The following is a 21,640-nucleotide window of genomic DNA, read 5'->3' as shown; positions in this document are numbered from 1 at the left end:
TGGAATAAGCAACAAATTCTTTAGACAGCCTTGAGTTTCACGGGCAGGCACTTTAAGGGAGACTGGGGTCTTACTAGGGCAGTGGTCATGAGCTGCTGAAAACTACGTTAGTGTTTGTTCAAGTCTTCACAAGCCAAATAAGGTTGAATCAAGAAGAGGGCTCAGAGGAGCCTGGCTAGAGTTTAGAGAAAGAATCTGTTACCATTCAGATGCCCACCCCTCCTGAGCTGATCTCCAAAACAGAGGGACCATTCTAACAAGACTGTTTATGCTCACCAAACTACTGGCGTAGTTAGTGCAAAGAGAACCAGGAGGTGGAGCAGAGGTTCCCTGGCTTCTTCAGGACCAGAGGTCAGCAGGGATTTGAGGGTGTGAGAGGCGGGCAAGACAGACTGAAGATGACCAAAAGGCACGACTGAGATTCTCACCCTTGGCGTCTCAAAGAGTCACACTGGCTGGCTGCTGCCACTATGGAAATCAGGGCCTCTCAGTCCTGGGAAGCGCCAGGCATGACCAGCTCTGGCCCCTGAGGTCCTAGTCAGGGTGAGATGTTGTTGAGACCTGGGCGACAGTGGTGGGGCACCCCCTGGGGGTGTGGGAGGAGGCACACCCATTCAAGAAGAGGAAAGGTCCTGAGGTCTGAAGCAGAAGCAGGAATGGTGCTTCAAGGTGAGCCTTAATGTGTTCCAGTGTAGCACTGGAGAGGGGTCTGGCGCCACACTGTGGAGTGTTTCAGCTTACAGGGCCAAGGGAAATGAAGACTTCAGCCGGTGAACAATACAAAGGCTTCATGTAGAGAGGGCTACACCCTACAATGGTGGAGCAGTAAAATAGGAGGAGCCTGGCTCCCTGACACATGAACCACCAAACTAGCCCTGGATTACAGTACTTAACCAGATCATTATATGAGAGATCAGTAAGCTTCTTTTTTATTTAACCCACTGCTGTGTTGGGTCTCTACTACAGTGGCTGAACCTATAGCCTAATAAAGGTTAACCAATAACGTTATAACCAATAACGTGTATTGGTTATCTTTCGCCACAACAATGCTAACTAATAAACCATCCCCAAACTCAGTGAACTGGAATACCGGTTCTCACAGGATGGCTGGTCCAGCTGTACTTGAATGCTCTGCTGGCTGGGTCAGCACTGCTTCTCCATGCTAGTCTGCAGATCAGCAGGGCTAGCTAGCTCTTTTCCACCTGGGTGGGCTCTGGGGCCCAGGCTGAAGAGGCAGCGGCAACCCGAGGGAAGCATATGAGGCCAACCAGAAACTTCATTGGGCCTCTCCAAGCCTAGACACAGAACTGTCATACTTTCATTTCTGCCTAGTCCATGGGTCCAAGTAAGTCACATGGCCAATCCCCGAGCCAGGGGACAGGAAAGTACACTCTGCCCACAGAGAGACACAGCAAGAGTGTGGGTGCAGGGAGGGCCAATAATCCTGTCTACTCAGGATGTGACTGAGTCCTGGTTTAGAGACTACACACCAAGGCCCCGCTCTTCTAGGTGTCCCTGTAAATGCAACAGAGTGAAAGATAGCACCCATCAATGTGAAGGCCCCACCGCAGTTATCTGTTAGGTCAGGAACCCTGACGAGGCAAGAATCCCATCTTCCTCTCCCCAATGCCTAGTAGCGGACCCTGCCCACGTGATGCCTCAGGGATCTTACTGGATGAATTTTAGACCATTTCTTCATTCTCCACATATGATTTCCTTATGAAATACAGACTGACCTCCTAAAGGTCAACACATAGTACTATGAGTTTGCCCCATAGCCTGCATAGGGACTGTGCCATTAGGAGCAGGAATTTGTACCTAGATCCTGTCTACACCAAAAACTGTATCCACTGCCTCCTACAGGGACCTCCAGAAGTAAGGGCTTCTACAAGTTAAACATCAAAACAGGGTAGTGAGGGGAGCCTGGGTGGCTCAGTTGGTTGAGCGATCTTACCTTAGGTCATGATCTCAGGGCCTGGGATCAGCCTGTGTGGAGCTCTGCACTGAGTGGGGAGTTTCCTTGAGGATTTTCTCTGTCCCTCTACCCCTCCCCTGACATTCTCTCTCAAAATACATAAATAAATAAATGAATGAATGGATCTTAAACAACAGGGTAGTGAAATTTCTTTCTCTATAGGTCTTTTGAAACTGGAAAGATTCTGATTGCCTGAAATATCTTCAGAGGGAGGCTGTCAAAAGGCACGACTCTAGTGGGGGATCTGCGTGGACTTGGGACAATTTGAAGAACAGTGAAATTGACCATCAGAGCTCCCATGGCTCCACAAGGTCCCTGGCCCCCTCATCATCTGTTTTGCTAGATCTCAGGGCAAAAGCAGACCTGGCCCAAGATGCTCTACCTTAATGCTGCCTTTCCCTGCAGACTTCTCACTGCAAAGGAGAACCACTTGAAGAGAGCCAGGATAAATCCTAAAGAATGCCACCATCACCACTGAATTCCAGACATGGGCATGTGGGTGGAAAATATATTTTAGGGCAGTGACTCATGGTAAGTTGCTTCCTCCAGTCCCTAAATGGTACTATTCAATGTCAAGCTACCTCAGGCTCTGGCTGATAAAAGCAGAGGGAGAGGGAACCTAGTGTCGTGAGCTGTGCTGGTCAGGATACATATACATATACATATACATATACACATACACATACACATACATATACATATACATATACACATATACATACGTAAATATATACATACATATACGTTTTGTATAACTTACCCAAATTTATGAAGACCATATGTATCAGTCACTGCTCTGTACGCTCCAAGTGAAAGAAATCCAACTAAAATATGTTTGAACCAAAAATGTCATACAGTGAATTAGCTTATATAACCAGGAAGCCTAAGTACTTAAAGCTGCCTGCATCTAGGGTTCAAACAAGTCATCTTCTCCCCATCTATCCCTCAACTGTGCTTTCCTTTGGCTTCAGGCTCTGAAGGACGCAGACTCCAAGACTGCAAACATGGTCATTCATCATTCTAACTCTACACCAAAGTAGAGAAAGCCCATCCTCAAAAGTCATCTTTTTGGGTTGCTTGGAGCTGTATCTTGGAGGCGAACAATAGTTACATAATCACAATTCTGTAAACACTATCAATTATCAGGAAAGAGTGGCATAACTAAACCCCAAGAACGGACAGGGGTGTTAAAGAACTAACTCCTTGCCTGTGATAATAGGAAGTCCACAGACAGTGTCTAAAATGGATAAATCCAAAGCTAGAATTACCAAGATAGGTGGGGAGATAAGCACCAGAAGATTCAGCTAGAAGTAAGCATGCCCAGAGAGCTGGCTCAGGAGGGAAGGTGGGGATGGTCAAGGGGAAGAAACTGCTGTGGGTCATTATGTTTCCTCACCATTTGATGTCATACTATTTGAACTGTAAACTATATATAATAATAATAACTATTGGGGAATTTTAAAAATTCATTATTTTTGTCCAGCTTTATTGAGGTATAATTGACAAATTAATAATTAAAAAGAGAGCCAGGATAAATCCTAAAGAATGCCACCATCACCACTGAATTCCAGACATGGGCATGTGGGTGGAAAATATATTTTAGGGCAGTGAAGATGACTAGCTATAGGGCACCTAATTCTAATTGCCATATTTTAAAAGAGTGGGAAGAACCAACTTCCTACAACAGAATCCAGGGGGAACATTAGCTATTCCACTTTTGAGAGAAATGGTTGCATTAGTCCTTGTTTGATGACTTTAGTCAGCTGCCAAGTAAGGATATATCTGGGGTTCAAATAAGAAAGGCTCTCAAAAAATGGAAGAAAAAAAAAAGCTCCCACTCCAGTGTTCAGAAAGCAGTTAAAAACAGATCTGACTGGATTGGGAAGGTGAGAATTAGCCCAAACTATAATAATAATATAGCTAGTCTTTCTTTTTTTATTTAAGATTTTATTCATCCAGGACTGCCCAGTTGGCTCAGCGATTTAGCGCCGCCTTCAGCCCAGGGCGTGATCCTGGAGTCCCGGGATCGAGTCCCAAATCAGGCTCCCTGCATGGAGACTGCTTCTCCCTCTACCTGTGTCTCTCTGCATCTGTGTGTGTGTGTGTGTGTGTGTGTGTGTGTGTGTGTGTGTGTGTGTCTCATGAACAAACAAAATCATTAAAAAAAAATATTTATCCATTTGAGAGAGCAAGTGAGGGCACGAGCGAGGGTGGGGGCACAGGGGAGGGGCAACAGACTCCCCACTCAGTAGGGAGCCTGTTGTGGGCTGGACCCCAGAACCCTGGGATCATGACATGAGCCCAAGGCAGAGGCTTAACCAACTGAGCCACCCAGGTGCCCTATAGCTAGTCATCTTCAAGTGCTTCCAGCAGGCCAGAAACTCTCCTAAGGATATTATCTTAATCCTCAGGTCAACTGATATTTTCCCCAATTTACAGATGAGGAACTGAGGCTCAGATAGTTTTGGGAACTTACCTGAAGTCACACCCTCTGGCCCCTCTGCCTGAGGCTAGGAGGCCATAGTGTGTTGTGCCTTTACTTCTGTTTTCTAATTGCCAATCTTCAGGGCTATATCTCAAGGGGCCTGTGAAAACCATAGCTTCACATTGCTTGGTTGTCCTGAACGCCCACACTAGTGTAGGGAAGGTCCTGTAAACAGTATGGGGTAGAGCTGGTGTTCAAACCTAAGCATTACCGCCTACCAAGCCCACTTGCTCTGCCACTGAACTATGCTAACTCTCTAATTAGAATTAGAGTTGGGTGACAGTCCTCCCTCTACCATTTATTTATTAGTTCTGAGGCCCTGGGACCCCAAGTTACTTAGCCTCTCTCTGAAGCCTGTTTTCTTATCTGTGCTATTGAAGATAACAATGGCAACCTACCTTCCCAGTGGTTGACAAGGACCAATCACAATTCCTATCTAGCAAACAATAGAAGCTTCTCTTTTGCCCAAATGTTAATAATCCCTTACCCCTCAGCTCCTAAAATAAGACAAAGGTTCTTATATTTTCTTATGCTTTGGATCCGCTGGTGCTGAGGGCAGAGGACAGCAGAGGTGGTTAGGCCTAAATTCTTGGACCCCATCCCAGAGTGACTCTCCAGGGAAGGGATGGGGTTCGGGAATCTACACCTTGGACCTGTCTGCAGGGAATTCAGATACCTGCAGTTCTCCTACCTGGCTTTTTAAATAAGTCTGTGGAGTTCTTGAAATCTAAGCTGACAGACCAGTGGCCTGTGAGCTGAGTTTGCTAGTGTTTGAGCCCTTCCTGCACAGGCCTCCAGCTGTGTCTGCATCCTTCCTTTCCCCCCTCATCCAATCTGTCTTTATCTCCCCTCCCATCCTAGCCCCATCCCCTTACTCTGTTCTTAAGTCCAACTTCCTCTCCACTCTTGGGGACCTCCCCTGAGCTCAGCCTGCACTCCTACCCACCAGCCACTTCTCTGCCAGTCTCTTCACCTGCAATGCCCCTTCCTCTATCCACCTGCAAGACTCAGATAAAAGCTGCCTCTTCCAGGATAACCTTCAAGCTCTCTTCTCTTTGCATGTGACTTTATTACTGTTCAAATGATAGAGCAGTGTGAATTTTTTTTTCTGGCTGGAAACTACCTCGTGGACTCATGGCCCATGAATGGTAAAAATGTGCACCAGAGCAAGATGAAGAGAGGAAGACAAGCAGTGGGGCTGAGAGGCCGGAGAAGTAAGAGAAGACCAAGAGACAAGGGCTGGGCTCCTGAAAAACCAGACAAAAGATTACTATGTGGGGTTCCCACAGCTTTTGCAGACAGTGGCTGTGCAAAAATTCATTGGAAGAACTGAGGAATAGTGCTCACTTCGGCAGCACACATACTAAAACTGGAAGAACTGAGGAATATTGCTTGTTTGCTCCATTTGGGGGAGGGCATGCTTGAGTCAAGACACTGATGGTATTGAATGTGCTAATTATTACCAGAAACACTATCCTTTTGCCTAGGAAATGGGATTTCCCTAGTAAATCCCTTACTTTCCACCTTGTTCAACACCCAGAAAATACTTTGCCTCTATCTCTTTATTCCTAACTTCCTCCTCAACTATTTTTTTAAATATTTTATTTATTTATTCATGAGAGACACGGGCAGAGGGAGAAACAAGCTCCATGCAGGGAGCCTGATGGGGACTCATTCACGGGTCTCCAGGATCTGGCCCTGGGCTGAAGGTGGCGCTAAACCGCTGAGCCAACCGGGCTACCCACACGTCAACTATTTTTTTATTTTATTTTATTTTATTTTTATTTTTTATTGGAGTTCAATTTGCCAACATACAGAATAACACCCAGTGCTCCTCCCATCAAGTGCCCCCCTCAGTGCCCGTCACCCAGTCACCCCCACCCCCCGCCCACCTCCCTTTCCTTCTCTGATTGACTTACTTCACTCAGCATAATACCCTCCAGTTCCATCCACGTCGAAGCAAATGGTGGGTATTTGTCGTTTCTAATGGCTGAGGAATATTCCGTTGTATACATGAACCACCTCTTCTTTCCATTCATCTTCCGATGGACACCGAGGCTCCCCGTCCTCAACTATTACCCATACTGAATGCACTCAGCCTCATCTAGTCTGAAACCGAGAAGTGGTTCTCACTCCCGGAGAGATTATTACCAGAGAAGCAGCCCCCACACACTCAGGTGCCACATCTCCACCAGCCATTTTTTTTTATAAACGGCAACGGGCACTGAACCCGAACCTTCCCAGAAACGGTCACAGAACCCCTGGCCCAGGTCAGTGGAGCTTGCTTCCAAGAGGTGCCCTGTTCCCAGGCCAGCCCTATAAATACTCCCAAAGTCCCCCTGGACATGCAGTTAGTAGTACCTCTGCCTCTGGGCACTGTCCCCACACTCAGGCCTACGCTCCCCGCTGGACCAAAGCCTGCAGGTGAGAAGTGACCAAAGCAGACATCCCCCCTCTCACACACTTTGGACCTTTTGTTCTGAGTCCACCTGCAAAAGAAATGTCAACTCTACCGAGGAAAGCAGACACACAAGTACCTGGCTAGATGAGAAGAACCAGATCCTCCAGGTTTGTGCCTCAGGGGCTGATGGGCAGGTACCTGAGAAAGTCCCGAGGAGGAGGGAGCGGTGAGCTAAAGACGCCCTGTTGGTACAAGATAGGGTCAAAACACGTATACTTTTTTCCCTCAGAGCCCCCGGGCTGCAAGCACCACCAGCGCCCATGCCCTCAGGGAGGCAAAAATAGCGTAGACGTCACTGGTCTGATTTTACCAGTGGGAACCTACCCCTCAGGAGGCCAACGTTACACGCATGGCGCTGCGGCCAGGCGAGATCACGGACCCAGAAGCCGGGATCTAGTCTGACGCAGACACTGCTAGAGGCGGGCCTTGGGCCAAGCTCCTCTTAGGTCGGTGACCTCGCTTAGTGGCCTCACCTCTGCAGGCGGATCTCCCTCTCCCCTTAGTGGAGTCCAAGCCTCCCAGACCGCTCACCCGCTGGCCGTTGGGGAACTCGGCTTCGGGAACGTTGGCCCCGCCCCGCGGCTCCTCCCGCCCCGCCATTGGCTCCGCGGGCCGGGGGCGGGGCCGAGCGCCCAACCGCCGGGTTGGCGTCAGGCGCCTCGAGCGCAGTTTCCGGGCGTCGGTGGCGGAGAGGCCGGAGCGTCGGGTCGGAGGCTGAGAGGCTGCAGCGGCCAGGAGCGACCCCGCCCCCTCCCCGCTCGCTCTGGTGAGTCCGGGGTCAGGGGGAGGAGGGGGGAGGGGGGCGGGGTCGAGATGCGAACGGGCGGCGGGCGCGTTCCGTGGTCCCGACCCCTGGTCGCCTTTGCGCTGTCCTGCTTCAGAACCCTTTGCCTTCCCCGTTGTAAGCCCGCGCCCTACCCCCTCGGAGCCGAGCCTTCAGCCCGCACAGCCCCTGCTGACCGCCCCCTCCATCTTCTCCCGACGGGGACCCGAGCCCAGCACGTACCCCCACCCCCTCGCCCCTGGCGTCGCGTCAATGCAGCCACACTCTTGACCCCCTGGGAGTCCAGTTCCAACCCCGAGCGCAGACACATCCCTCCTCCGCCCTCTGAGGCATCACATCCTCACCCCTCAACCCCTGTGGCAATCCCGGTGCTCCACGCCAACCTCCCCTGAGCCCCACCGCTATGGCTTTCCCCTTTTCTGACCCAGCTTTCTTATCCCAGTCCCGGAAGGTCTGCTCAGCCCTAACACCCACCTCCACCCACCCTTATTCAATGCCTGCCATCCAAGCGGATGCCCTGTTGAGCTCACCCCCTTCTTGATAGCTCTGATCTCTGCCCTATCCCAAGTCTTCGATGCATCTTCTTGTCCACACCGACTCAAGCCCTCACTTCCCAGCCCACCACATGCTTTCTTTCCACCTGCAGCCATCCTGAGAACACTTCATCTTTGCTAAACTGCCCCCGACTCTTGCCGCCCCAGTTCCTACCACCCCAACCCAATCTTCTTAAAATGAGGCCTCCATGCCCCCATCTCTTCCTCTCAGCTCTGTGCCCATTCTTCCCTTAATGCGGTCCCCATCTGATCTGAAAACTTAGTGCAGTCTCTTGCCAGCCCCACCTGCTGCCCCCCAACAGCCAATCCAGGTGCTTTTTCAGAGCCGGGTAGTTACTGAGTAGCTCCATTGGTACAGGGCCTCAGATGGTAAGTAAGTGTGGAGGAGTAGAGATCTATGTCCCGTGGTTCAAGAGGTTTTCCTGAATGTCTGCTCTCCTGCACCTGTCCTCAAGGATTGTGTTTCTAGCATTCATATTATGTTACTTGTGTTGGCTGCTGCAATGGTACCTTATCATCCAAATACCTGGAAGGTGAGGGATGGCTACTCATTCAGCCTGGGACACTGGAAGCTTATCACTGCCTTTTGGACTGTAATCTGTAGAAACCCAGGGGGTTGCACTATGTGGGGTTGGCTGTGGTCACAGACCCATGCCCATGAAGGTTTTCCTGGCATTTAGAGACGACCCTCACCCGGAGCTCCTCCCAGCCAGAGCTGATTGCAGGTTAGTCCCAGTACTGAACACAGGGAACACAGTACTAGACGTGATGTTACATGTTGTGAAGAGTGTAGGTGAGTGGATCCTGGGGAAGCTGATGGCTAGGTGGGTTTGGAGGCTTTTGAATTGCTTCCTCTTTTTGTAGGTGCTGGATCGTTAAGTTTTGACCATTTTGATTGCCCTTGAACTGAGAGAGCCAAGTTCCCCCAGAGTAGCTAGACATTCTTGAGGCACCCAGGCCCATTTGTTAACATTTATAATTTCCTGGGCTTTTTGGATTCACATCCCCTCTAAGTTCTGGTGACCAGGCCCCAAGAGATTGGCTGTTTGACAGTAATTGTAAAGGGCCCCAAAGAGGACCCATTGTCTTTGCTTGCCATTTATAGTCTCACTTCTTTGAAAATTGAATGCCTGTCTACCTTCGGTATCCCTTCGTGGAGGCGTGATATATCTGAAAGGGTCTTCAGCCAGTTGGCAGGTTGGTGTAATGGCAGGGGTTCCACAGTGACCCTACCATTGAAAAGTTGTATACCTCCACTTCTTAGTGTCTGAAATGGAGATACCCTGCCCTGAGCCTTTTTATTTTATTCATCTGTTCATTCATCAAGTATATTTTGAGCACCACTGTGTGCCATGCACTCTTCTAGGCACTAGAAATGCAATGCTGAATGAGTCAGGCAAAGTTTCTGCTTTCATTCATTCAGAGTTTAGTCCTTACTAGAATCCTAAGGGATGTGGAACAAGAATATGGGGGAGATGTGGGGAACCTGGGTGGCTCAGTCAGTTGAGTGTTTGACTCTTGGTTTTGGCTCAGATCTTGATATCATGGGTCATGAGATTGAGCTCTGCATTGGGCTCTGTGCTGGCCATGGACCCTGCTTAAGATTCTCTCTCTGCCTCTCCCTCTGCCTCTCCTCCCGTTCATGTGAGTGTGCTCGCTCTCGCTCTCTCTCAAATAAAGAGATATTGAAGAAGAAGGAGAAGGAGAAGAAGAATATGGGAGATGTCGGTGTTGTTGAATAGGAGGAGGGAAGGAGGAAAGAAAGATACCCAGTGTTCATAGACTTCACATTTCTGGCCTCACCCACTAGCCTTTAGACTGGGAATCATGAGCTACAAGTTTCTTGCCCTCCAGCTGATATTCAGTTGCCTCAAAGGCCTAGTTGCCTTTGGCCCCATACACACACACACCCATCCCACCCCTCACAGGACTCCTGTCCAGAACCCCAGCTCTCTTCAGGTAGAAGGAGGTACTGTTTACTCACTCAGCACTCACACGTCTAAGGATCAGCTGCCTTTCTGAATCAGATGATAACTTTGTCATTCATTTCCAACTGAAAACCCTGACTCATCACCTGGTAAAGCAGCTGGAGGGCTTAAACACCAGCCTGTTGTTCTGCACAGCCAGGTGCAGGATCAGATTCAGGCCTTAGAGACTAGGCTGTCACGGATGGCGGGGAAGTCTCCGAGAAGAGGAGGTTGCTGTTTACTGATGAATGGAGTGTTTCAAAAGCGGTGAAGCCAGGTCATCCCTTTCTTCTTTTAAAGTAAGTCTCATCTGAGCCCTTCTCCTCTTTTCATTCTTCCTTAGTCTCTGGAGGAAGTGAAATTGGATGTTTATATAAGTTATGTAACAAAATCATGCAGAATACTTCCTTCCTAACTTCATGTTGGAACATTTAAGAAAGGACAGCTCTTAAGCCTAGCCACCACGGAAAGGACCTGTGCTCCAGGGGGACTTTGGGAGTGTCCACAGGGCTGGCCTGGGAACAGGGCAGTTCTTGGAAGCAAGCTCCACTAATCTAGAAGCAAGTTCCGTGGTCCTTTCTGGGAAAGTTGGGGTCCCAGTGCCAGTTTCCATTTATAAAACCTCCTGTTAGAGATGTGGCACCTGAGTGTGTTGGGACTGCTCCTTTGGTACGCTACAGATCTGATGGGCAAGATTGTTTCTTGTTGGTTTTAGGCTTTCTTTGATAAAATGGAGCTTCTGAGTGCCTCTAAAGGGTCTATGAGTAATAAATTTGCCTGCAACTCTTTGAACCAAGGACCTGAGACAGTTTGATCTGGTAAAAGGCACAGGACCTGGAATGAGGAAATCAGAGAATTCTGTCCCTTACCTGAGGCCTGTTTGTACTGAGCCTCAGTTCTCTCCTCTGTGAAATGTGGGATAATCATCCTCCTCTCACAGGATTGTTTTAAGAATTAAAAAATATCAGAGAATGAGATCCCATGCCACGGCAAATCCGTACTGAGGGGCAGAGGTAGACTTAGGGTGGCACCAGGTATGTTTGAAGCTCTGGTCTCCTGAAGAGACACCCCCTCTTTGGTTTGGTTCTTGGTGTTAGTGAAGATTATTCTGAGGATAGGAAGTGGTGCTAGTCTCATAGGATGGTAGATTGGGGGTCTAGGCCACCCAAGAGCCTGCTGGAATGCTGATCTAGCAGTCAGGAGACCCAAAGCCCAGAGATCTCACGTCATAGATTGTCACGTTCCTGCCTCTGAGCCAGTTTCCTGCCTCCCTGAGGCATTGTGGGACAGGTCTAGGTAGGGTGCTTTGGCTACCTGCAAAGAAAGGTACACCCTTAACTTTTGCCTGACCCCAAAGTCTCAGTCCTATTTTGTGAATTGTCAAGTGGCTGGCCTCCTGGATTTCTCTGTGCTGTTGTCATTTTGTGACTTTTCTGACACTTTGTTTTAGGCTGCAGTTGTCTCCTATCCAGTCCTGCTCTGACCTCTCATCATCAATTGACTCTGTTTGTTTAGCAGACCCTGTCTTGGCCAGAGCATGCACTCACTAATAAGCCTCCATCCCTCCAATGAATACTCTATTATTTTTGGTTAATTAATTAATGAGCCCTTAATGGACCTACTATTCAGTATGTTGAGGTCCAAGTCATAAGGCTGGCTGAGGGAATGGCATCTTTGGAACTTGAGTCTCTGTCTAGAAGGACAGGCCTGAAGGGAGGCCCTAGCCTTCTGAAATTGCTGAAAGGGATTGGATGCCAGGGTCTTGGAGCCCGAGAACCTGATTTGATGCGGGGCTGCACGGGGTAGCATTGAAGGAACCCTGCCTCTAGGATCAGACACAGTTTCAGGAGGGACTCAGACTGCAGCCCATCCTCTTTTCCCATCGCCGTGGTGCCCAGAGCATGGAGCTGGTCTGCAGAGGAGGATAGGACTCCAGGTGAATAGGAGCCAGGAATATGGTGAAGAGAGAGGCAGTCAGACAGGGGATGTGGCTGGGGAGGAGGGTAGGTTGCTGGTGGTCTGTCATGTGCTGGCCAGAGCTAATTCTGTGGGGGCCATCCTTCACACACACCTCCTCCGTCTGTGTGTCCTTCCTTAGGAAGTTTGGCTCTGGGTCCTTGGCCAGCTCCAAAGGCCAGGGCTTGAGTCAGAGCATCTAACATCATTTAGGGCCACTCTGCTGTTCTATCTGCTCCACTGTTCTGTAAATCTTTGCCACCAAACTGACCTTGGTATTCCCTTGCACCCCTTCACCTGGGCCCCCAACTGAAAAGCCCTCCTTCCAGACCCCTCTGCTTCGTCCCACCCACCCCTTACCCCAGCTCACACTCATCTCTTCCAGAAGGATTGATGTTGCCCTGGTGGGAGGTGCTGGAACCTGCTACTTATCAGCCCTGGCACCTTGGGAAGTTCCTTGACCTGAGTCTGCTTCTGTTTCTTATCTGTTAGATCAAGATAATAAAACAGCTCTCCTAGGGTGATTAGGAGGAATGCAAGAAGCAATATATGTAAAGAGTACAAAATCCATTAACCATGCCTTGGTTTTATTAACTTATTTGGGCCATGAGTTTTTGAGATAGCAATGACTTATCTTTCTGTGCCCCCTCATGCTCAGCTGTGGGGTCATTAGTGATCTATGTAGAAGGGAAGGTGCCTGCCCCATCCTGGTCAATCCAAGTGGCTGGGGAGGAGCCAGGCCAGCCAGCAGCCTCCTCAGGCTCAGGTTAAAGTCTCCCCCACCTCAAAGACCCCCACCCCCACCCCAGGAAGCTGGAGCCCTGAGGAATTTACCCTGAGGGATCTACTTCCAATTATTTGCACCTACTCTTTCAGGCACTGGCATTCTTTTGCCTGCAGGTTGGGATGGCCACGTACACTAGGGTTGTAGATGGCATTTCTCCTTGGTATCCTCAGGCCCTGTGCTAGGCATCTTCCGCATTTATATCTGCATTTGAGAGGTCTGATGTTATCGGTGGCCCAGCATGCCTAGTGCTGGTCACTGGCAAATTGAGAGTCAGACCCATATTTTTCCCTTTAGACATGTCGCTGTGCTGCTCAAGCCTAGACCCTTGTGCCTAAAGGAGAGGCAGATGTGTAGCAAGAGAGCCCCCCCCTCCCCGCCCACCTTCAGAAGCTGTTTCAGTTGTCCCTGTCGCTGTCTGAGCTGGCAGACACTAGACTGGGACAGGAGTCAGAGGGGGCAGTTGCAGGGCCCAGGCCCCGAGTATAAATTGTGAGCCCCTGCTTCCTGGTCCTTGTGGGCTCTCAGCACCTTCTGCTGCAGTATCCCCCTTGCATCCTTAGCTCTGTGTCTGAATCAGCCTTTCATGCCTACCTTTGGTGCAGCCATTTGGTGTGGAGTCCACAGCCCTTTCCGTGATTGCTTGGAGTGTACCAAGTCCTCAGATTTGTTTTCCTTCCTCATTTCCTTCCTTCAAATCCACTCTTAGATTTTACTTTTGTATTCAAAGGCCCTTGCACTGCAGTTTGAGGAAGATGGGCTGACCTGCTGCTACCTGCTCCGGGTAGAGGGAAGAATTGGCTCGGGGTGGTGAGCTGGAACTTGCTCATCTGGCCACCATCTGTCTCTGCAGGTGTCATGTGATTCTCCGAGGGAGCTGCTGTGTGAGTGGAAATGCTCTCAGTGCTGGAGAATGGACCCCCGGGCTGCCATCCCGGTAGGCAGCAAGGGAGGCTCAACGGTGGGGAAGAATGCCCAGGACAGCCATTTCATTGATTTTTCTCACTTTGAAATGAATGAGTATTGTCCGGAAAGTGAGGCCTTAGGCTGAGAAAGCTATAGCAGGAGCAGGCTCTGAGGATATCCTGCCCTTTCTAGAACATCTTTTTGGTGATAAAATGGGAATTTACAAAAAAAATGGTGGTGATTCAACATAGGCTACCTAAAGAACCTAAAGAGCAAAGATTTCTCCAAAGCAGAGATAGGTATGACCCATAAGTACATGAAAAGATGCCTGACATCACTAGACATTAGACAAATGCATTCAAAATCACAAGAGACATCTCCACACTCTCTGGGATGCCTCAAATCAAAATGACATAATAGTAAGTGGTGATGTTGTAGAAAAAATTAAATTAGAACCCTGGCACACTGCTGGCAGGAATGTCAAATGGTACAGCCATTATGGGAAGGTTTAGCAGTTGCTCAAAAAGTTAAACCCAGGCGTTGGCGCCGCTGTGGCTCTCGTCCCCAGGCCAGTGGACCCAAAGCAGCTCCTGGGGACGGATCAGTCCTGGAGTTTCAGGGAACCTCCGCGCTCCCCCGAGTTGGGGAAGGAGCCGAGTCCGGGTCCCCTCCCCACCCAGCCCGAGACCCCCGCTCTGGTGGGCATCCCTGCCTTGGGACCCCCGCCCTGAGTCTTTCCAGGCCCGGCCAAGCTGTGTGGGGAAAGGGCCTGGGGAGGGCGGAGGTGGGCCCGAAGCGAGTAGTGCCAGCAATCGGGCTGGAGAGGGCTCGCGGTTGGCAGTTGGTGATTCAGGGTGCAAATGGCCTCACCCGTAAGGGGACGCCTGGAGACGACGATCCGGGGTGGAGCAGCCCTGGAGCAGCGCACCCAGGGGACACAGAGGCTGGAGGCCAACAAATCCCGCGGGGGGGGGGGGGCGTTGGTGGAGGGCGCAGGGTGGGAGTCTACCCACCTTGGGCTCTGCTTGCCAGCAGGCAGCACACCACACCTTCAGTCGCAGCCCTGCCAGCTGCAGCCCCTCCCTCCTGCCTTCTCTTGCCCTGGGCCGGCTCCCAATGTCTCCACTGGCCCAGACACTCCTTCAGGCTCCTCCTCGCCCCTCCCAGAATTGGGGGCAGCCCTCCGGAGCCTCCCTCTGCCTCTTTGCTCCCCTTGGCAGCTCCTGCTCCCCGAGGTTTCCCGACCCAGCCCTCAGAAGCCCCGCCCAACGAGATGGGGGCCTAACCTGCATCGTTTGCTGGCTGGAAGGTCTATCTAGCCCTTCACCATGGGCCCGCAGAGACCTGCCCTGCCAAAGTGAGCGAGTGCCAGGGGTCCAGGAGAAGGTGACGAGAAGGGGTATCCTCCCAGGGTTTGTTGCCTTTGCTCCAGGCAGCTTACTGACTGCGCCTCCAGGGCCCACTGTGCACCCCTTTCCCCATCGAGGAGAGCTTAAGAAAGTGGGGAAGGGGCACTAGGAGCCCCTACCCGGACCCCTGCCGGCCAGACCCTGTTCCTTGGGTTCCTCAGCCTCAGCAAGCCACAGGGGCTCCTACCTGCTGCCCCCGGGGAGACCCAGTTGGGCAGGAGATGTGGTCAGTGTAAAGATCGGGAGGGAGCAGCCACGCAAGAAGTCACTCATTCATCTTGTTGATGGTGAGACCCGGGCAGCTTTACAGTTAGGCTCTGACCAAGGCTGCCCCACCCAGAGCCAAGCTAAGCTGGCATGCAGAGGGGTGGGTTGGGGCCATCACTCCAGGACAGCTTTGGGGAGGACACCGCCTGGGTAGTGCATTCTCTAGGGGCGGCTCTGCTCTCCTGGGGCAACGTGGAGATCACAGGGCAGGTGGGCAGGCCCTCCAGCCTCTCTCGGGAGGTTGGAGGTGGGATCTGCAGTCGGGGGCGGTGCGGGCCGCTCTGGGCAGGCCAGGCTCCGAGTTCACGTTCCCCGCAGAGCCGCTGGGGAAGAAAAGAGAAACCAAGAGAACCGGTTCCCCGGCCTTGGCAGTCCTGGTGCCTCATGCCAAGGCCCTTGGTCTACGCGAAGCGGGGACACTCCCGGGGTAGAGCGGCGCCGGGGCAGCTCCTAGAGCCCCGCGCCTCAACTCTGACCCCGAGGGCCCGGGCCGGGGGCGCAGGATCCTGGAGGGAAGAGGCTCTGTGGACCCGGATTTCCTGAGGGCTGGTGGCGTCGGGGCGGGGGCGGGGGCGGGCGGGCGCGGAAGGAATGAGCTCTTTTTCCCACTTCACAGACAGGGAAACTGAGGTTCAGGCAACTTTTTGGCAAGTGTGGTGTCGACTTACCGCCGCCAGTCAACCCCATCTCTTTGAGTCAAGGCTTCCTTGGCTGCAAAGTTGGACCAGTATTACCCACAACCTCCCCACCGGGGGATTGAATGCAGGCTCAAATCTTATCAGCAATGCCACAGAATCAGCGTTGGCATAATTACATCAGCGACTGTGGGCATGGGAACCTTCGAGATTATTTTATACGAGTGCCCCGTTTTGGAGATACCAAGGCCCTAAGGCCCAGGAGGAACGCGGCTTCGGGACTCAACCAAGTCTCTTGTCCCCCTAGCGCGGCGCGCCTCCCGGCTGGGTGGCCCTGACCTCCGCGCCCCTCCTCCTCGTGCCCACAGGGAGACTCCGCGGCCGCGATGGCGATGGCGGCGGACGTCGAGGGGGACGTGTACGTGCTGGTGGAGCATCCCTTCGAGTACCCCGGCAAGGACGGGCGGCGCGTCGCCATCCAGCCCAACGAGCGCTACCGGCTGCTGCGCCGGAGCACGGAGCACTGGGGGCACGTCCGGCGCGAGCCCGGCGGCCGCCCCTTCTACCTGCCGGCGCAGTACGTGCGCGAGCTGCCGGCGCTCGGGGACCCCGCCGCCTCCTCGCCGCCGCCCGCGCTCCGCCCGGGCCCCGCAGCCCCCGAACCGCTCGCCTACGACTACCGCTTCGTGAGCGCGCCGGCGCCCGCGGGCCCCGACGGCACGGCCGCCAAGCCCCGGGGCCGCGTGAGCTCCCTGTGCGGCCCCGCGCGGCGCGGCGCCTCGACCCAGCACGGCAGCCCCGGGCCCGGCCTGCCCACCTGCCTGTACACGCGGCCCGCGGCGCCCGTGCGGCCCTCGCGGTCCCTGGACGACCTGGCGCGCGCCGCCGTCGCGCCCCCTGCCGGCCTCCTGGGAAGCGCCGGCAGCTTCAAGGCCTGCAGCGTGGCGGGCTCCTGGGTGTGCCCGCGCCCCCTGGCGCGCAGCGACTCGGGAACGTCTACGAGGCCATCCTGGACGAGCGCGGCCCGGCGCGGGACGAGCGCCCGCAGCAGGTATGGGGCGCCCGGGAGCGAGGAGGCGGGCGGGGGGCTGCGCCCGCGCTCCAGGAGCCCCGCTCCGCTTAGCGTCCGCCGGCTCTGGACGGGCTGCCTCACGCGGAGCCCCACGTTCCTCAACCACGAAACGAGAGGGGTGCAGGCTCCCAATCACATCTGCAATTCCGAAATGCCAAAGCTCCCCGAAGCGCGAGTGTTTTCCGTAACTCAGTTGGTGGCAAAGTTGGACTTGAGCCCGGGTGAAGCCGTTGGTGGTCTTTATTTATTTATTACACTTCGTTTTCCTGCAGAAATGCAGATGACCTGGAGTACGGTGTGCCGCCCACCCCGTGCTGGCAGGTGCGCGCCACCTCACCTGCCTGACAGCCGTGGCACCATTCCGAGAGGCGTCGGGATCCTGGGCCTGCAGGATCTCTCCGCCTCCCCTGTCTCATAGACGCTTGGGGATCAGATGAGATAATGGATGTGAAAGTCAGGGATCTGCTTCCCGTTTTGGCTTCTTCCAACATTTCAGTCATTTCAGTTCCCCTCTAAACACACACACGCACGCACGCACACGCACGCACACCAATTTTTTGTTTCAGGAAGAGGTCTGGTTACAGCGAGGGTTTTTTGTTGTTGTTGTTGTTTGTTTTGTTTTGTTTTCTTTCGTTTCGTTTCGAATCCGGTTGTGTTGATTTGGGCAACCGAAAATAGAGCACGGTTTTAAAACGCTCTTACATCCCCAGAATCCTTTCCATGGCCCTGACATCTTGAGCTTTAGGAACTTGCGGCAGGGGAAGGGGGGTGTGGAGACATGGAGGGAGGATGCACAAACATCTTTTTGACATCTGCCACCAGCTGGGTAATTATGGGAGATTCACTTCCTCTCTCAGGGTCTCAGTTTGTCCCTTGGCCCAAAGACGGGTGGAAAGGGTGAATGGATGACCCCCCAACCTTGTGTCTCTGGTTTCTTTCTTTGTCCTTGATGTACTTGATGTCAGCGTGGTTGCCTGGCACATGCCAGGACTGAGTCTGGGATGCCCCGCGGAAGGAGGCACCGTCCCGCTCGGGGACTTCCTGGGTCTTCCCACCACCAGGTCTGGTTACAGTGCAAAGAGCTCAGGATTTGAAGCTAGAGAGACTCGAATTTGACCCTGCTGGGTGACCTGCCAGCTGCTGAGGAATCCCTTAATTGCCCCAGCCCCAGTGTCCTCCTGTGTAAAGGATTAGCGTTGTGAGCCTTCGACGAGGTGAGGCGTGGAAGCGCTTGGCACGTAGCAGGCGCCGCACGGAGGCAGACCCGGGTCGCATTTAGCATCCCCTTCGGCGCCGCCTTCGCTTTGATTTCTGCAAGGAGCAGCCCGCCCCCCTCTGGCCATGGCGGGGAACAGCATTCTGCGGGTGAGGACGCGGACCCAGATTCCGCCCGGAAGGAACGGGGGCGGGGGCCAGGGGGATCTTGCGCCCGGCGTCCCTGGGGGCCAGGTGGCCAGCTTCTCCGGGGCAGATGGCTGGATGCCAGCGCTCCTTACCCTGGCGCCCCTCCGTTCCCAGGCAGGCCGTCGGAGGCGCATTCCGGGGCCTTTCCATATTCTCTTTCTCCTTCTTCAGCAGCAGTTACCGGGGAGTGAGGGGGTGGGGACACACGTGATGGCGGGGTGGTGCTCGCGCCGGGAGGAACCGGGCGTCCGCGGAGAGACCTGGGTATTGGTCGAGACGCTCAGCCTGCTCCCCCTTCTGGCCCTAATTCCCCGTGCGATCTCAACAAGAGGCTTGGTATCTCTGTTCCTGTTTCCCCTGTGACCCTGCTTTATTCCAGTGTCATGTGTGGGTCTCCCTGACCCCCTGTCCCCTACAAACTCCAGGGGTGGGGAGTTGGTTCTCTCCTGGGAAGGATCCCCAGTCTGCTCTTAGTTATTGAAGGCAGCCTTCTTTTTTTTTAAGATTGATTATTTATTTATTTATTTATTTATTTATTTATTCACGAGAGACAGAGAGAGAGGCAGAGACCCAGGCAGAGGGAGAAGCAGGCTCCAGGCAGGGAGCCCGATGCAGGACTGGATCCAGGAACTCCAGGATCATGACCTGGGCAGAAGGCAGGTGCTCAACCGCTGAGCCACCCAGGGGACCCGAAGGCAGAATTTAGAGAAGGGAATTTCCTGAAAGGTAAGCCTCCCTGTTTCCTTCTTAGAGGAGGCAGGAGAGGCAGCACCTACCCTTCCCCTTCATTCACTCCTTGACTAAGCATGAACTGGCCTCCCACCTGCCTGCCAAGCATCTGATGAGGCACAGCGCCAGCCCTGGAGAGCTACCATCTGAGTCAGGAGCCTGGCAAGAGGGCAGATGCCTCAGACCAGCGTGGCACAGGCCATCTGGGATAGAAGGACACCCAGCGTGCCGTGGTGCCGAGGCATGGGTGCAGGTGTGAGATGTGGCACCCTTGAGGCCTTGCAGCTCCACTCCCATCCTGTACTGCTGGGGCTCTTGTGGGGAATGGGCAGTGCCTGGCCAGGCAGGGCCTCATGGACTCTCACCAGCAATGTGGACTTAATCCTGCAGCTGCTGGAAGATTCTCAGCAGAGAAGAGAGGGGGTTCAGAAAAGACCCCCGTGGCTGGGACTTTGAGAATAGCAGAGGACAGACCTCCATGGTCTCCCAGGCACACAGTGATGACAGGAGATTTGGGAAGTCGATTCCCTGGAATCTAGTGGCCGACGGGCTGAGGAAGGTGGGAGAGAAGTCGGAATGAGTCGCAGTCTCCCAGTCGCACACCCCGCAGACAGTGGTCTGTTTATTCGGTGGCGCCAGGTCCAGACAGCAGCTGGAGAGGGGGCCTGCTGCCCAGCAGAAGGCCTGCAGCATGTGGCCTGCAGCATGTGGACCGGGGGCGGGCAGAGTGCGTGGACGTGGGGCCGGGAACACCTGAGACAGTCAGGCCCCACCACATTCGGGTAATAGACAAAGGGAGGGAAGAGAAGCCCCAGAGGAAGGAATAGGCAACAAGGAGGAAGAACAGGAGAGTGCCTGTCCAGACACCGAGAAACGTCCAGAAGAAAGGAGAAGTGAGATAAAGGCCATTAAACATGTATCAGAAACGGTGACTGCGAGGTCAGCAGCCACCTTATCAGGAGCTGGTCAAGGGGTTACTGAGGGCTCAAGGCAGGGGCCAGAGGGATGAGGTAAGGACACCGGCTGAGCGTAGTCAACTCAGGAGCTTGGCAGGGAAGGGAGAGATGCTTTGTGGCCAGAGGCAGGTGGAGGTCAAGGGGGGAGGCTCCCCAAATCTAAGCGAACGGTCAGGAGCCAGAAGAGTGGGAGGCTGAGGATGGTGAAGAGGTGGTTGGGGAGATGGGACGCAGGGAGAGAGGCCAACAGGGTGGGGGTGGGGTGCCCCGGGCAGAGAGGGAGGGACCCATTTCCTCTGAGGTGAGGGGCAATGATCTGAGGGTGGAGGTGACATAGGATCAGGGTTGGGTCATTGGGGATAGTCGACCAGTGGACAAGGGGAGAGGGTGGCATGGGGGGAGGAATCAGCAGAGGCAGGGACCCACCCCAGAGGAGAGAAGCCTCTGCACTGTGTGGCATTTTATAGCCTCGTCATTCACCTTCCACTCAACTAACATGTAATGAGCACCTGCTGTGTGCTGGTCAAAGTGCTGGACCCTGGGGACGCAAAGCATGTTACACCTGACACGATCCTGTCCCAAAGGGGCTCGTGGTCCCATGGGCTTTCACTCAAAGGTTCATCCCCGCAGCAGCTCGGAAGGCAGTCTCAGCTGGGTGGCCACAGCCTTGGCCAGCCTGTTCCCCTCAGCAGGGACAGGACAATTGGAAGGCAAACAAGTATTCACTTTCCAAGCACCCTGCGTGTCCCCAGCGGTGGGCACCGGCCACAGGGAAGGAGGCAGGAATTCCCAGCCCTCGTCCACCAGCCAGCACCCAGCTACCCAGGGCGCAGTGGGAGAAGCTGTCCCAGGAGAGGGCAGAGGCACACCTTCTGGAGCACTCTGCCCCCACCCCCTCTAAGGGAGGAGGAGGGGCCTCTGAGACTCCTCCCCCGTGGTTGCGGTGGAGTGGGGGAGGGGGACCTGCTGACTTGGGGATTTCAGGGTGTGGTCACCATCCCCACCCCAGGGCCTCTGAGGTGGAAAGGCCCAGGTCGGCCCTTTGGACGGGAGCCCGCCCCTGCTGCCCAGACATTGGCCACAGGGAGGAAAGAGGTGCAGCCAGAGGCCTCAGCAGCCTCCTATGCAGCCAGCCCAGCCCTACTCACCTGAGTAGGCAGCCGGACTAGAAGGAGCCTCTGGGGCCCTGGTTCCCTGTCCTGTGCTGAGAACTGTGAGTGACCCCTCAACTCCCAATGGGGCCCGGGGAAGGCGGAGTCGTGCCCTGGCAGCTCTCCCACCCTCTCTCCTCCTTCC

The 21,640-nt window shown here is 53.8% G+C and overlaps 1 protein-coding gene and 1 long non-coding RNA gene across 51 annotated transcripts in view; one reads left to right on the top strand and one right to left on the bottom strand.

Annotated features, from left to right (window-relative positions):
• The window catches only part of LOC144286882 (uncharacterized), a 131,937-nt gene extending 124,333 nt beyond the window's left edge, over positions 1-7,604 (bottom strand). For 6 of the 50 annotated variants that reach the window (XR_013354793.1, XR_013354801.1, XR_013354795.1 and 3 more), the window contains exons 1-2: positions 7,246-7,522; positions 6,380-7,103 (exon numbers count right to left, since the gene is read on the bottom strand). This is a non-coding gene — a long non-coding RNA (uncharacterized LOC144286882). Of the gene's footprint in view, positions 1-2,735; positions 2,800-4,451; positions 4,626-6,379; positions 7,104-7,245 lie in introns of all 50 variants that reach the window. The other 44 variants (XR_013354803.1, XR_013354798.1, XR_013354809.1 and 41 more) reach the window with 33 other exon arrangements.
• A 106-nt stretch (positions 7,605-7,710) lies between these two features.
• The window catches only part of LOC144286871 (rho GTPase-activating protein 27-like), a 30,961-nt gene continuing 17,031 nt past the window's right edge, over positions 7,711-21,640 (top strand). Inside the window, 5 exon segments of the mRNA XM_077853940.1 lie at positions 7,711-8,628; positions 10,383-10,525; positions 13,820-13,903; positions 16,552-17,170; positions 17,173-17,234. Coding sequence (XP_077710066.1) covers positions 10,475-10,525; positions 13,820-13,903; positions 16,552-17,170; positions 17,173-17,234 — 816 coding nt within the window. The 5' untranslated portion in view covers positions 7,711-8,628; positions 10,383-10,474.

The sequence above is a fragment of the Canis aureus genome, chromosome 16 (assembly GCF_053574225.1).
Source record: "Canis aureus isolate CA01 chromosome 16, VMU_Caureus_v.1.0, whole genome shotgun sequence".
Lineage (NCBI taxonomy): Eukaryota > Metazoa > Chordata > Mammalia > Carnivora > Canidae > Canis > Canis aureus.
Note: the sequence above shows the minus strand (reverse complement) of the source record. Positions and strands in the feature narration are given on the sequence as shown.